A 16,212-nucleotide genomic window follows, 5' to 3' on the forward strand; every position below is an offset into this window, starting at 1 on the left:
ACACAGCCAAGACAACGCAGGAGTGGCTTCGGGACAAGTCTCTGAATGTCCTTGAGTGGCCCAGCCAGAGCCTGGACTAGAACCCGATCTAACATCTCTGGAGTGACCTGAAAATAGCTGTGCAGCGACGCTCCATATCCAACCTGACAGAGCTTGAGAGGATCTGCAGAGAAGAATGTGAGAAACTCCCCAAATACAGCTGTGCCAAGCTTGTAGCATCATACCCAAGAAGACTGAAGGCTGTAATCACTGCCAAAGGTGCTTCAACAAAGTACTGAGTAAAGGCTCTGAATACTTATGTAAATGTCATATTTCAGTTTTTTATTTTTAATACATTTGCAAAAATGTCTAAAAACCTATTTTTGCTTTGTCATTATGGGGTATTGTGTGTAGATTGATGAGGGGGGAAAACAATTTAATCAATTTTAGAATAAGGCTGGAACGTAACAAAATGTGGAAAAAGTCAAGGGGTCTGAATACTTTCAGAATGCACTGTATGTCCTCATATTTTGACAGTCGCTGGATGGCATTGGAAAATGATATATATGTCTGTGACACCATATATTCAACATTTTGTGGAAGAACATTTACTGCTTTGGAGTTGCAGGGAATGACACACACATTTAATGCAGACGATATTCGGATTCTGTGCTTGAAATTTTGTCAGACAGGACTGTTTTTGTCAAACATTGTGTTTCAGCCATCTGTGGCTAGATGCAGTTGTTATTGGGAAATGTATTGTCATCAAGAAACTTGAACAAGGCATCAGTGAATCATCAGCTGGAATGTTTATTATTCCTCCAAATGTGCTTATGATTTGAAAGAGTTTCTTGCTGTGGTATTTTATTTTACATTTACATTTTTGTCATTTAGCAGATGCTCTTATCCAGAGCGACTTACAAATTGGTGCGTTCACCTTATGATAGCCAGTGGGACAACCACTTTACAAGAAAAACATTTTTTTTGGGGGGGTGGGGTAGGGGGGGTAGAAGGATTACTTTATCCTATCCCAGGTATTCCTTAAAGAGGTGGGGTTTCAAGTGTCTCCGGAAGGTGGTGAATGACTCCGCTGTCCTGGCGTCATGAGGGAGCTTGTTCCACCATTGGGGTGCCAGAGCAGCGAACAGTTTTGACTGGGCTGAGCGGGAACTGTGCTTCCGCAGAGGTAGGGGGGCCAGCAGGCCAGAGGTGGATGAACGCAATGCCCTCGTTTGGGTGTAGGGTCTGATCAGAGCCTGAAGGTAAGGAGGTGCCGTTCCCCTCACAGCTCCGTAGGCAAGCACCATGGTCTTGTAGCAGATGCGAGCTTCAACTGGAAGCCAGTGGAGTGTGCGGAGGAGCGGGGTGACGTGAGAGAACTTGGGAAGGTTGAACACCAGACGGGCTGCGGCGTTCTGGATGAGTTGTAGGGGTTTAATGGCACAGGCAGGGAGCCCAGCCAACAGTGAGTTGCAGTAATCCAGACGGGAGATGACAAGTGCCTGGATTAGGACCTGTGCCGCTTCCTGTGTAAGGCAGGGTCGTACTCTGCGAATGTTGTAGAGCATGAACCTACAGGATCGGGTCACCGCCTTGATGTTAGCGGAGAACGACAGGGTGTTGTCCAGGGTCACGCCAAGGCTCTTTTCACTCTGGGAGGAGGACACAAAGGAGTTGTCAACCATGATGGCAAGATCATGGAACGGGCAGTCCTTCCCCGGGAGGAAGAGAAGCTCCGTCTTGCCGAGGTTCAGCTTGAGGTGGTGATCCGTCATCCACACTGATATGTCTGCCAGACATGCAGAGATGCGATTCGCCACCTGGTTATCAGAAGGGGAAACGGAGAAGATCAATTGTGTGTCGTCTGCGTAGCAATGATAGGAGAGGCCATGTGAGGATATGACAGAGCCAAGTGACTTGGTGTATAGCGAGAATAGGAGAGGGCCTAGAACTGAGCCCTGGGGGACACCAGTGGTGAGAGCACGTGGTGCGAAGACAGATTCTCGCCACGCCACCTGGTAGGAGCGACCTGTCAGGTAGGACGCAATCCAAGAGTGTGCCACGCCGGAGATGCCCAACTCGGAGAGGGTGGAGAGGAGGATCTGATGGTTCACAGTATCAAAGGCAGCAGATAGGTCTAGAAGGACGAGAGCAGAGGAGAGAGAGTTAGCTTTAGCAGTGCGGAGAGCCTCCGTGACACAGAGAAGAGCAGTCTCAGTTGAATGACCAGTCTTGAAACCTGACTGGTTTGGATCAAGAAGGTCATTCTGAGTGAGATATCAAGAGAGTTGGCTAAAGACGGCACGCTCAAGAGTTTTGGAGAGAAAAGAAAGAAGGGATACTGGTCTGTAGTTGTTGACATCGGAGGGATCGAGTGTAGGTTTTTTGAGAAGGGGTGCAACTCTCGCTCTCTTGAAGATGGAAGGGACATAGCCAGCGGTCAAGGATGAGTTGATGAGCGAGGTGAGGTAAGGGAGAAGGTCTCCCGGAAATGGTCTGGAGAAGAGAGGAGGGGATAGGGTCAAGCGGGCAGGTTGTTGGGCGGCCGGCCGTCACAAGTCGCAAGATTTAATCTGGAGAGAGAGGGGAGAAAGAAGTCAAAGCATAGGGTAGGGCAGTGTGAGCAGGACCAGCGGTGTCATTTGACTTAACAAACGAGGATCGGATGTCGTCAACCTTCTTTTCAAAATGGTTGACGAAGTCATCCACAGAGAGGGAGGAGGGGGGGGAGGGGGAGAAGGATTCAGCAGGGAGGAGAAGGTGGCAAAGAGCTTCCTAGAGTTAGAGGCAGATGCTTGGAATTTAGAGTGGTAGAAAGTGGCTTTAGCAGCAGAAACAGAGGAAGAAAATGTAGAGAGGAGGGAGTGAAAAGATGCCAGGTCCGCAGGGAGTCTAGTTTTCCTCCATTTCCGCTCGGCTGCCCGCAGCACTGTTCTGTGAGCTCGCAATGAGTCGTCAAGCCACGGAGCAGGAGGGGAGGACCGAGCCGGCCGGGAAGATAGGGGACATAGAGAGTCAAAGGATGCAGAAAGGGAGGAGAGGAGGGTTTAGGAGGCAGAATCAGAAGATTGGAGGGAAAAGGATTGAGCAGAGGGAAGAGATGATAGGATGGAAGAGGAGAGAGTAGCGGGAGAGAGAGAACGAAGGTTGCAACGGCGCATTACCATCTGAGTAGGGGCAGAGTGAGTAGTGTTGGAGGAGAGCGAGAGAGAAAAGGATACAAAGTAGTGGTCGGAGACTTGGAGGGGAGTTGCAGTGAGATTAGTAGAAGAACAGCATCTAGTAAAGATGAGGTCAAGCGTATTGCCTGCCTTGTGAATATGGGGGGACGTTGAGAGGGTGAGGTCAAAAGAGGAGAGGAGTGGAAAGAAGGAGGCAGAAAGAAATGAGTCAATGGTAGACATTGGGACGTTAAAGTCACCCAGAACTGTGAGGGGTGAGCCATCCTCAGGAAAGGAACTTATCAAGGCGTCAAGCTCATTGATGAACTCTCCAAGGGAACCTGGAGGGCGATAAATGACAAGGATGTTAAGCTTGAAAGGGCTAGTGACTGTGACAGCATGGAATTCAAATGAGGAGATAGACAGATGGGTCAGGGGAGAAAGAGAGAATGTCCACTTGGGAGAGATGAGGATTCCTGTGCCACCACCCCGCTGACCAGATGCTCTCGGGGTATGCGAGAACACATGGTCAGACGAGGAGAGAGCAGTAGGAGTAGCAGTGTTTTCTGTGGTAATCCATGTTTCCGTCAGCGCCAAGAAGTCGAGGGACTGGAGGGTAGCATGAACTGCCTTGTTGGCCGCAGAACGGCAGTTCCAGAGGCTGCCGGAGACCTGGAACTCCACGTGGGTCGTGCGTGCAGGGACCACCAGGTTAGAGTGGCAGCAGACACACGGTGTGAGGCGTTTGTATAGCCTGTGCGGAGAGGAGAGAAAAGGGATAGACAGAGACATAGTTGACAGGCTACAGAAAATGGCTACAATAATGCAAAGGAGATCGGAATGAAATGAACTAAACATCTGGGAAAGCGAGAGAGCGGGGCCTCCCTCACTTACGTTTCACTGAAACACCCAAATATAACTCTCCCAGCTTCCACCTCAGAAACTATAATTGTTGTAAACTACAGCGGTTCAATGTTTTCTAGGAATAGACTAACTTAGTTTATTCAGCTAGCTAACTTGGTACAGTATTCTTCCGTGAAAACCGTCCAGGGCACCAAATCCTATGACGCCACAGCCAATTAGCATGCCAGCCTCCAACAACACGGTTTAGCACCAATACTCAGTAACAACAAACCACCAGTGTGTCAACACGCCAAGCAGATAATTCGTGTCCGTGTCTAACGTTCTGTAAAGTTCTGGGTTAGTCCCAACAGCTTGAGCGAGTCCGTCGTCAACTTATTCAGCCAGTTAGTTAGCTAGGATAGTTAGCATACTAGCTAGCCATTGCTCTCTGCCAACGAAAAAAAAAAACTCCTCCCACGGCACAAACACACAGAGAGAGCCAAGCTAACGTTAACTAGTCACCCATGTCCCGAATTCCCTTGAACGACTCTGGTTACCAGTAAGTAAAAACAAAACACAAATGTATGTTATAACTTACCCCTAGCAGCTACTGTTAGCCAGCCAAGTGCAAAGCTAGCCACTGAATCGACTCAGCCAGTTCGCGTCTGTTCGCTAGGTCGTTCCAGCTGCTTCTTAGTCGTGACATCAGTACTTTCATCAATAATCAATGAGTAAGACTCATTCCCAATGTCCTTTATTAGTTCCTCATGCACTGCAGGCCCTATAACTGCATTTATGAGTGCTGTGCATTCTGTGAATATTGATTCCTTTCTTTGCAATGTCTTCAACAAAACATCCTAGGTGAACAATAGTTGCAATTCTGGAGTTGGTGTTCTCCGTTTTGCTCTACGACCCCCACAAGTGTCAGGAGACTTGTTTGAAGCCGGTACCGTCGATGTGCCAACTTCTGTTTTTTATGATTTATTTTATGACTATCCTTTTCGTCATTTATGAATGTGTTATTCAATTAATGTGTTATTCAATTAATGTGTTATTCAATTCGTTTCTATGGGCTTTAGTAGTAAAGGCCAAAATCTATATTTGATCAAATACAGTTTTGATCTATATATTTTTTATACCTAAAGGAGTCCAATTTTTTTTAATGAAATTGCTAAATGACCCATAGTATGACCATCGTAAAAAATGTCATGTCAGTTTAGAACCCTCAACCCTCAACCCCCTAGGCCATATTTTGCCCATTTACCTGACATTCTGACAGTATAATTGTGTCTAGCCAGTAAGCTAGCGTATCCAATCGGTTCCTCTGTCCTCACCTCTGCGCCGCCGCGCGCCCCTCTCTCTCTCTCTCTCCTCTGACTTCAACTTTCTGGCAAACGTCAGCTAGCTAACTAGCACATGGTTCGTTCCTCTCTGAACCTGTTGGGTTATTATTATTTATCAGTTTTCTCTCACTGTGTTGTCTGTGATGATTGGTAGGACTGAAACAAAGAAAGAGGCAACAAATAATTCTGAGGGAGAAGTACGTAGCTAGCTAGTGTTACATCATGATGTGCTGCTCTCCTCACACTCACGTGACTTAGCTGTCCACAGCCAGCTGCAGCGCTCTCTGTCTCCGGAGTACACACCCCTTTAGAACATGCATATGGGGTAGCACACGTGAGAATTTAGGACATTAGTTATTGGTAGCACACGTGAGATTTCACACTTCAATGATTGAACACACAGTACTTGTGAGAAGGATGGCACAGCAAATGTATTTCAAAACATGTGAACACAGCAAACATGAGAGGAAACAGGAAGCTCTTCGTCACCAGGACACACACACACACACACACACACACACACACACACACACACACACACACACACACACACACACACACACACACACACACACACACACACATCCTAGTTTCCCTAATCCTTAACCCTAAACCTTAACCTAACCCTAACCATAACGTTAACCCTAACCCCAAACTCCAAACCCCAACCCTAAACGGACCCTAACTCCTAACCCTAAAACGAACCCCTAATCCCTAACTCTAATCCCTAAACCTTATTGTAATCTAACCCTAAATCTTATTGTAATCTAACCCTAAACCTTATTGTAATCTAACCCTAAACCTTATTGTAATCTAACCCTAAACCTTATTGTAATCTAACCCTAAACCTTATTGCAATCTAACCCTAAACCATATTGTAATCTAACCCTAAACCATATATAACCACATTTAAGCCTAAAATAGTATTTTTCCTTGTGGGGTCCGGCGAAATGTCCCCAGTTGTCCGTATTTTCCTTGTTTTACTGTCCTTGTAAAACCAAAAGCACACACTCTCACACACACACACACACACACACACACACACACACACACACACACACACACACACACACACACACACACACACACACACACACACACACACACTCACACTCACACACACACACACACACACACACACACACACTAATACCAACATCGTCACCACAATTAAAGTGATTAACTTCATTGTCACAGTCACTCTTCAATTACATGCAATTATATCACAGCACAACCTGCTGTAACTGTAACACTGAACATTTTGAGGAAGAACATCTCTCTCTCTCTCTCTCTCTCTCTCCCTCTCTCTCTCTCTCTCTCTCTCTCTCTCTCTCTCTCTCTCTCTCTCTCTCTCTCTCTCTCTCTCTCTCTCTCTCTCTGCCTCTCTCTCTCTCTCTCTCTCTCTGCCTCTCTCTCTCTCTCTCTCTCTCTCTCTCTCTCTCTCTCTCTCTCTCTTCTCTCTCTCTCTCTCTCTCTCTCTCTCTCTCTCTCTCTCTCTCTCTCTCTCTCTCTCTCTCTCTCTCTCTCTCTCTCTCTCTCTCTCTCTCTCTCTCTCTCTCTCTCTCTCTCTCTCCCACTCACACACACACAAACACACACATGCAGTGCTGTGTACAGTTGACTATCAACCTTGGCTGTATCAAAGTAGTTTCCTCTTGCCCATTGTACTGTACAGACTACAGAGTCATGAGAGGCACTAAGAATAGCTTGCTGTTTGCAATTATATCCCACCACCACCTGCTGTAACTGGTACAGCTCAGAGAACACTGAATGTTTAGAGGAAGAAAATCTCTCCCTCTCTTCTCTCTCTCTCTCTCTCTCTCTCTCTCTCTCTCTCTCTCTGTCTCTGTCTCTGTCTCTCTCTCTCTCTCTCTCTCTCTCTCTCTCTCTCGCTCTTTCTCTCTCTCTCTCTCTCTCTCTCTTTCTTTTTCTCTCTTTCTCTCTCTTTCTTTTTCTCTCTTTCTTTCTTTCTTTCTTTCTTTCTTTCTTTCTTTCTTTCTTTCTTTCTTTCTTTCTTTCTTTCTTTCTTTCTTTCTTTCTTTCTTTCTTTCTTTCTTTCTTTCTTTCTTTCTTTCTTTCTTTAGTTCTCTCTCTCTCTCTCTCTCGTTCTCTCTCTCTGTCTATATCTCTCTCTCTCTTTCTCTCCATGCATTTCTCTAATCCATCTAATCACAATTTCACTTTTTAATTTAAGGAAATCATTCATATTACAGTATGATGTAACATCTGCCTCAATGGAGCCATCAGATGTTGTTGAAGAACAGATACTGTATCTCCTGTGCTATTACATTACCTTCAATAACATCAACCTCATAGGCTTTCTCCAATTACCCCCAATTACCTGTTCCCAAAGTTATCCTCCAATAACAAGCCCCAATTAACACCATCCTGCCCCTCCCGTCCCTACAAGCACCCCCTGGTGGCTGTGTACTTGTTTTTTAGCCGGGGGCTCATTTTTCCCTATATCAACAGCTCCCCTTCTCTCCTCTTCCTCTCCCTCTTTCACTCTCACACTCTCTGAAGGAGATGACAGACTGACAGACATTCCATCCTCTCTCTCTCTGTCTGTCTGTCTGTCTGTCTACCAGGATCAGGTTTACTGTTGCTAGGTAGGGCAGAGGTAGAACAAGGTTTTGTGTGTCTATAACTGTTGTTTCATACATGTCTGGTGACAGGTGTCTGTGGTGTATGGTGTATCTCTTCATTGATAGCACTTTTTGTTCATGTCATTCTATCTACTCAGTGTTCTGTCTGTAAGGTCTTGGTTTGATCTCTCCTCCAGGTGACGGTACTCTCCCAGTCCTCGGCCTTGTCTCTCTCCAGGTGATGTGCCTGTGTGGCTGGCTGGGGCTGCTCTACTGCCTCCATGTCCCTGGGTCTGTCTGGGGTCTGGCTGGAGATGGAGGGGGGGCTTGTCGGCTGATGGCTAAGCCCGTCTCCGGCAGTGTTTATCGGGCAGGAGATGTTGTCATTGGGGGCCTGTTCCCCATCCATGTGGAAGCCCCTCTGCCAGAGCAGGAGTTCAGGAGCATTACGGGAAATGCTACATGTACAATGTACGCAGCTTGTGTGATAACAGCTTTGTGTCATTGTGTTTTCACTTGTGTACAGTGTATTCAGTTACCTCCTATCTTCCCGTTTCTTCCGTCTGTCAGTTTCAACCAGCGTGCTTACCGCTGGTTCCAGACTATGATCTTTGCAGTGGAGGAAATTAACCGTGACCCAACCCTCCTGCCTAACCTCACCCTGGGGTTCCTGGCTGCTGACACATGTCTGGCAGAGGGCACCACCCTGGGGGCAGCCCTAGCCATGGTGACCGGCCAGGAGGCCTCCGTGGCGGGCACAGAGTGTGGCGCAACCCCTGAGGTTCCCGTCATCATCGGGGATGCCCGCTCCTCAGCTTCCATTGTGGTGGCACAGACCCTCGGGCCATTTGATTTACCCATGGTGAGGCTTAGGGTTGGATTACAGACTGGGCTGTGATGAGATGATGACGCTCTTCATGTTACATACATCTAAATGACTCTCTCTCTAACGTTTACTTTCCCACTCCCTCTGTTCTCTGCTCTCTGCCTCCTACAAATAACAATTATCCTTGACACTCTCTCTCTCTCTCTCTCTCTCTCTCTCTCTCTCTCTCTCTCTCTCTCTCTCTCTCTCTCTCTCTCTCTCTCTCTCTCTCTCTCTCTCTCCCAGGTGAGTTACTTTGCCACCTGTGCGTGTTTGAGTGACAACTGGAGGTACCCCTCGTTCTTCCGTACGGTACCCAGCGATGCCTTCCAGGCTCTGGGCATGGCCAGGCTGCTGCGTCGGCTGGGCTGGGTGTGGGTGGGGCTGGTGTCTGGGGATGGTGACTATGGCAAGTTTGGGGTTCAGGTGCTTCTCCAAGAGCTCCAGGGGTCTGGGGTGTGTGTCGCCTACTCTGAGGTCATCCCCAAGGTACGACAATATACACTTTCTTTTGCGCTCTCTTTCTCTCTCTTTCTCTCTCTCTCTTTTACTCTGACCCCCCCTCTCTTCTAATCTAACAGAAACCCTCTCTCTGATTTTCTCTGACTCTCTTCCCTCTCTCTCACTGATGGTCATCCCCAAGGCACCGTCTAAGAGACAGATCAGGCACATCGTGGACACCATCAGAGGATCTACTGCTAGGGTGGTGGTGACATTCGTAGGATTCACGGGTGATTCAGGGGTGAGCAGTGACTGGTCAGAGTATTGTTAATTATTTGTTAAACAGCTGTAGCTGTGTCCTTGTGTCTTACCATGTAATGATGCCCTTTATAGACACAAGCATTTCCTAATTGATAATCTTGTATTTCAGCTTAACTATCTTGATCTTTTTAACCATCTCATTCTCCAGGCCCTGATGGAAGAGGTTGTCCGTCAGAACATAACAGATAGGCAGTGGATAGCCTCAGAGGCCTGGGTAACCTACTCTACTCTCTCCACCCCTAAAAACCTGCCCTCTCTTGCCGGGACGATCGGTTTTGCCCTGAAGAAAGCTGTCATTCCCGGCCTGGGGCCTTTCCTAACACGCCTCCATCCTGATGGGGACTACCAGAAGTCTGATCCCTTCCTGAGGGAATTGTGGGAGGAGATGTTTGGCTGTTCTCTGGGGGTTGACCTCAGCGTGACCCAGTCGTCCAGGCGACAGTGTACTGGGTCAGAGGTCATACGTGAGGGAGAGTTTACACCTAAATCTCTGTTTTTGTGTCCTGATTCCCAATGTTGTCACAGTAAAATAAAGTGTCAATCCTAGGTGAGGGGGAGAGCCAGTACGCTGACGTGTCTCAGCTGAGAGCCAGCTATAATGTGTACAAGGCTGTGTACGCCATCGCTTACGCCATACAGGACATGTTGGCCTGTCGACCAGGGGAGGGAGCCTTTAATGATGGACAGTGCCCTGATATCAGGAAGCTTCAGCCCAGCCAGGTGACAATGCCATATTAATCTGTTTTCAAGTTAACAGCACTAATGTTTCCAGTCAGCATACAGTGAAAACACTTTGTAAGGTTTGAGTACTAAAGGCCCAAAGCCACAGTTGGTTCTAACTCTTAATACTGTTCCAATGCCCTTTTCTCTTTGAGATTGTTCATTATCTGAGGGGAGTGAACTTCAGCACTCCTGTGGGGGAATCTTTCCACTTTGACATGAATGGTGAACCGCCTGCCTCTTATGACATCATCAACTGGCATGTGACCCCCGAGGGTACGGCAGAGTTCGTCCAGGTCGGCCATTTTCTGACCTCTGAGGGATCGGAAGGCCAGTTTCACATCGATATGGAGAAAGTGGTGTGGGGTGGGGGCAGCGGAGATGAGGTGAGAACTGTTCAGTTTGGTTTCTCTGAGGCAGAGAGGAGTGTGTGTGTGTGTGTGTGTGTGTGTGTGTGTGTGTGTGTGTGTGTGTGTGTGTGTGTGTGTGTGTGTGTGTGTGTGTGTGTGTGTGTGTGTGTGTGTGTGTGTGTGTGTGTGTGTGTGTGTGTGTGCGTTTGTGTGTGTGTGTGTGTTTGTGTGAGTGAGAGTGACTTATTTAGTATATCACCATGAGGCAGACATACAGCAAAGAAAGAGACAAAAAAAGACCACCCAAATAACAGGAGAATTTTAGCTCTGTCATCAACATGATACTGAATGTTAGCTCAGACAGAAAGCTCTGTCATCAACCTGATACTGAATGTTAGCTCAGACAGCTCTGTTATCAACATGCTACTGAATGTTAGCTCAGACAGCTCTGTTATCAACATGCTACTGAATGTTAGCTCAGAGAGAAAGCTCTGTCATCAACCTGATACTGAATGTTAGCTCAGACAGAAAGCTCTGTCATCAACATGCTACTGAATGTTAGCTCAGACAGCTCTGTTATCAACATGCTACTGAATGTTAGCTCAGAGAGAAAGCTCTGACATCAACATGCTACTGAATGTTAGCTTAGAGACAAAGCTCTGACATCAACATGCTACTGAATGTGAGATATTTGTTTGGTCATATTCCTGACATAGTCTCCAGAGGGGCCCAGCGAGCCTGCCTGTGTGTGTGTGTGTAATGATGCTGACGATGATGATGATGAAGATGATGACTGCATCCCCTCCATCCTCTGGTAGGTCCCTGTGTCTGTATGCAGTGCTGCCTGTCCCCCTGGTTCCAGGCATGTGGTACAGAAGGGGAGGCCTGTGTGCTGCTTCGACTGTTTGTCCTGCGCTGAGGGAGAGATCAGCAACACAACAGGTAGTCTATCAACGGTTCTGATTCCAATTCATATTTTTCCTGAATCCTGACTGGTCCTGATTTGGACTCCTCCTTCTTCTTCCTTCTCTATCAGGGTCAGTTGAGTGTATTAGGTGTCCAGAGCGGTTCTGGTCCAACCCTGATCATACGGCCTGCATACCCCAGCTGGTGGACTTCCTCTCCTACAGCGACACCATGGGTGTCATCCTGTCCGTCATCTCAGTTTCCGGGGCAACACTCACAGCCGGTGCCCTGGCCACCTTCCTCTACCACCGTCACACGGCCCTGGTGAGTTGAATCATATGATCATATATAGAGGTACTGGACAGAGATGAGATTGTGTCATATAAGGAGGATATTTCTGATGTAACTCAGTCTAAATTATCTTTCTCTGTCTCGTTCCAGGTGAAAGCCAACAACTCTGAGCTCAGCTTCCTGCTCCTGCTGTCACTCAAGCTCTGCTTCCTGTGTGCGCTGGTTTTCATTGGCCAGCCGAAGCCATGGACGTGCATGCTGAGACACACCCTGTTTGGTATAAGCTTTGTGTTGTGCATCTCCTGCCTGCTCAGCAGGACTGTGGTGGTGCTGGTGGCCTTCAGGGCCTCTCTGCCTGGAGAGAACCTGATGAGATACTTCAGCCCCGCCCAGCAGAGGATGGGTATCTCACTCTGCACACTCATCCAGGTGAACATCTAGTTTTTACTATATTCTATTGGAATGTAATTGTTTCCTTCACTGACCATATTATTTGTTGTTATGGTAACTGCGCTTGCTATTTCCTTCCAACACTTTACCTTCCACAGGTGCTGATCTGTGTGCTGTGGCTGACCCTAGCTCCACCCCGACCTGCTGAGAGAGGGGGCAGAGAGGGTCGGGGGCCGAGAGTGGTCCTGGAGTGTGAGGTGGGCTCTGTGGTCGGCTTCTCTCTGGTGCTGGGCTACATCGGCCTGCTGGCCTCTATCTGTCTCCTCTTAGCCTTCCTGGCCAGGAAACTCCCAGACAACTTCAACGAGGCCAAGTTCATCACCTTCAGCATGCTGATCTTCTGTGCCGTGTGGATCTCCTTCATCCCAGCCTACGTCAGCTCTCCTGGGAAGTACACAGTAGCTGTAGAGATCTTTGCCATCCTGGCCTCCAGCTTTGGGCTGCTGTTCTGTCTGTTTGCTCCAAAATGTTTCATCATCCTCCTGAGACCAGAGAGAAACACCAAGAAACACATGATGGCTAAATAGAAAACACCAAGAAACACATGATGGAAAAATAGAAAACACCAAGAAACACATGATGTCCAAATATGAACGTACACATGTTCATATCATGATTTAGGGCCCGTTGATATTCAATTCAACAGGGGGAATGTCCTCTGTTTGAAAACATTAATTTCCTGCTATATCTTCACTATATTGCTTTGTTAATATTAGTATGTGTTCTTATAATGTGTCAGAATGAAATACGTCTATATAAACTCAACAATACCAATAAAGATGACATAGTGTCTACTCATGGTGGAAGAGTTAGTATTGTGTCTGACAGTCTGACAGCACTGACAGACCCCCTACACATGATTCCTTCATCACCCAGTCAGTGTGTGTGCGTGTTTGTGTGTGTATGGGTGTGTGTGTCCGTCATCATACACTAAAATGGATTCAGGCACATTCTACAGTCTGCTTACCCACTGTGGGAGCCCCTCCTCTCTCCATCTCTCCCTCCTCTCCCCATCTCTCCATCTCTCCCTCCTTTCCCCATCTCCCCATCTCTCCCTCCTCTCCCCATCTCTCCCTCCTCTCCCTCCTCTCTCCATCTCTCCCTCCTCTCCCTCCTCTCTCCATCTCTCCCTCCTCTCCCTCCTCTCTCCATCTCTCCCTCCTCTCCGCATCTCTCCCTCCTCTCTCCATCTCTCCCTCCTTTCCCCATCTCTCCCTCCTCTCCCCATCTCTCCCTCCTTTCCCCACTTCTCCCCATCTCTCCCTCCTCTCTCACTCCTCTCTCCCTCCTCTCCCCATCGCTCCCTCCTTTCCCCATCTCTCCCTCCTCTCTCCCTCCTCTCCCCATCTCTCCCCATCTCTCCCTCCTCTCTCCTTCCTCTTCCCATCTCTCCCTCCTCTCCCCATCTCTCCCTCCTCTCTCCCTCTTCTCTCCAGCTCTCCCTCCCTCCTCTCTCCATCTCCCTGCCTTTCAACCACAGAGCCCCCCAGAGACACAAGCGCTCCCCTTGCCCTGCTACCTCGGTACACATACACACCCCAACGGGAAGAGTTACTACCCAGTAGCACCACCACAACGGGTAGAGTTACTACACAGTATAACCACCCCAACGGGAAGAGTTACTACCCAGTAGCACCACCACAACGGGTAGAGTTACTACACAGTATAACCACCACAACGGGTAGAGTTACTACACAGTATAACCACCACAACGGGTAGAGTTACTACCCAGTATAACCACCACAACGGGTAGAGTTACTACCCAGTAGCACCACCACAACGGGTAGAGTTACTACCCAGTATAACCACCACAACGGGTAGAGTTACTACACAGCATAACCACCACAACGGGTAGAGTTACTACCCAGTAGCACCACCACAACGGGTAGAGTTACTACCCAGTATAACCACCACAACGGGTAGAGTTACTACACAGTATAAACACCACAACGGGTAGAGTTACTACACAGTATAACCACCACAACGGGTAGAGTTACTACACAGTATAACCACCACAACGGGTAGAGTTACTACCCAGTATAACCACCACAACAGGTAGAGTTACTACACAGTATAACCACCACAACGGGTAGAGTTACTACACAGTATAACCACCACAACGGGTAGAGTTACTACACAGCATAACCACCACAACGGGTAGAGTTACTACACAGTATAACCACCACAACGGGTAGAGTTACTACACAGCATAACCACCCCAACGGGTAGAGTTACTACACAGTATAACCACCACAACGGGAAGAGTTACTACCCAGTAGCACCACCACAACGGGTAGAGTTACTACCCAGTATAACCACCACAACGGGAAGAGTTACTACCCAGTAGCACCACCACAACGGGTAGAGTTACTACCCAGTAGCACCACCCCAACGGGTAGAGTTACTACACAGTATAACCACCACAACGGGTAGAGTTACTACACAGTATAACCACCACAACGGCTAGAGTTACTACACAGTATAACCACCACAACGGGTAGAGTTACTACACAGTATAACCACCACAACGGGTAGAGTTACTACACAGTATAACCACCACAACGGGTAGAGTTACTACACAGTATAACCACCACAACGGGTAGAGTTACTACACAGTATAACCACCACAACGGGTAGAGTTACTACACAGTATAACCACCACAACGGGTAGAATTACTACACAGTATAACCACCACAACGGGTAGAGTTACTACACAGTATAACCACCACAACGGGTAGAGTTACTACACAGTATAACCACCACAACGGGTAGGGTTACTACCCAGTATAACCACCACAATGGGTAGAGTTACTACCCAGTATAACCACCACAACGGGTAGAGTTACTACCCAGTATAACCACCACAACGGGTAGAGTTACTACCCAGTATAACCACCACAACGGGAAGAGTTACTACCCAGTAGCACCACCACAACGGGTAGAGTTACTACCCAGTAGCACCACCCCAACGGGTAGAGTTACTACACAGCATAACCACCACAACGGGTAGAGTTACTACCCAGTAGCACCACCCCAACGGGTAGAGTTACTACACAGCATAACCACCACAACGGGTAGAGTTACTACACAGTATAACCACCACAACGGGTAGAGTTACTACACAGTATAACCACCACAACGGGTAGAGTTACTACACAGCATAACCACCACAACGGGTAGAGTTACTACACAGTATAACCACCACAACGGGTAGAGTTACTACCCAGTATAACCACCACAACGGGTAGAGTTACTACCCAGTATAACCACCACAACGGGTAGAGTTACTACACAGTATAACCACCACAACGGGTAGAGTTACTACCCAGTATAACCACCACAACGGGTAGAGTTACTACCCAGTATAACCACCACAACGGGTAGAGTTACTACACAGTATAACCACCACAACGGGTAGAGTTACTACCCAGTATAACCACCACAACGGGTAGAGTTACTACACAGTATAACCACCACAACGGGTAGAGTTACTACACAGCATAACCACCACAACGGGTAGAGTTACTACACAGCATAACCACCACAACGGGTAGAGTTACTACACAGTATAACCACCACAACGGGTAGAGTTACTACCCAGTAGCACCACCACAACGGGTAGAGTTACTACACAGTATAACCACCACAACGGGTAGAGTTACTACCCAGTAGCACCACCCCAACGGGTAGAGTTTCTACACAGTATAACCACCACAACGGGTAGGGTTACTACACAGCATAACCACCACAACGGGTAGAGTTACTACACAGCATAACCACCACAACGGGTAGAGTTACTACCCAGTATAACCACCACAACGGGTAGAGTTACTACACAGTATAACCACCAAAACGGGTAGAGTTACTACACAGTATAACCACCACAACGGGTAGAGTTACTACACAGTATAACCACCACAACGGGTAGAGTTACTACCCAGTAGCACCACCCCAAC

General features: G+C 47.8%; 1 protein-coding gene across 1 annotated transcript; it reads left to right on the plus strand.

The window, feature by feature from the left end:
- Positions 1 to 8,152: 8,152 nt before the first annotated feature.
- On the plus strand, positions 8,153 to 12,816 carry LOC121567169 (extracellular calcium-sensing receptor-like). The gene is made up of 11 exons (XM_041877102.2): positions 8,153 to 8,382; positions 8,482 to 8,773; positions 9,023 to 9,265; positions 9,420 to 9,518; positions 9,687 to 10,002; positions 10,086 to 10,258; positions 10,414 to 10,644; positions 11,427 to 11,550; positions 11,645 to 11,838; positions 11,956 to 12,234; positions 12,354 to 12,816. Exons 1-11 carry the CDS (start codon positions 8,153 to 8,155, stop codon positions 12,780 to 12,782), a joined length of 2,610 nt encoding a protein of 869 aa, XP_041733036.2. The 3' UTR covers positions 12,783 to 12,816.
- Positions 12,817 to 16,212: the final 3,396 nt, after the last annotated feature.

This window comes from Coregonus clupeaformis, chromosome 5, assembly GCF_020615455.1.
Source record: "Coregonus clupeaformis isolate EN_2021a chromosome 5, ASM2061545v1, whole genome shotgun sequence".
In the NCBI taxonomy this organism is placed as follows: Eukaryota; Metazoa; Chordata; class Actinopteri; order Salmoniformes; family Salmonidae; genus Coregonus; species Coregonus clupeaformis.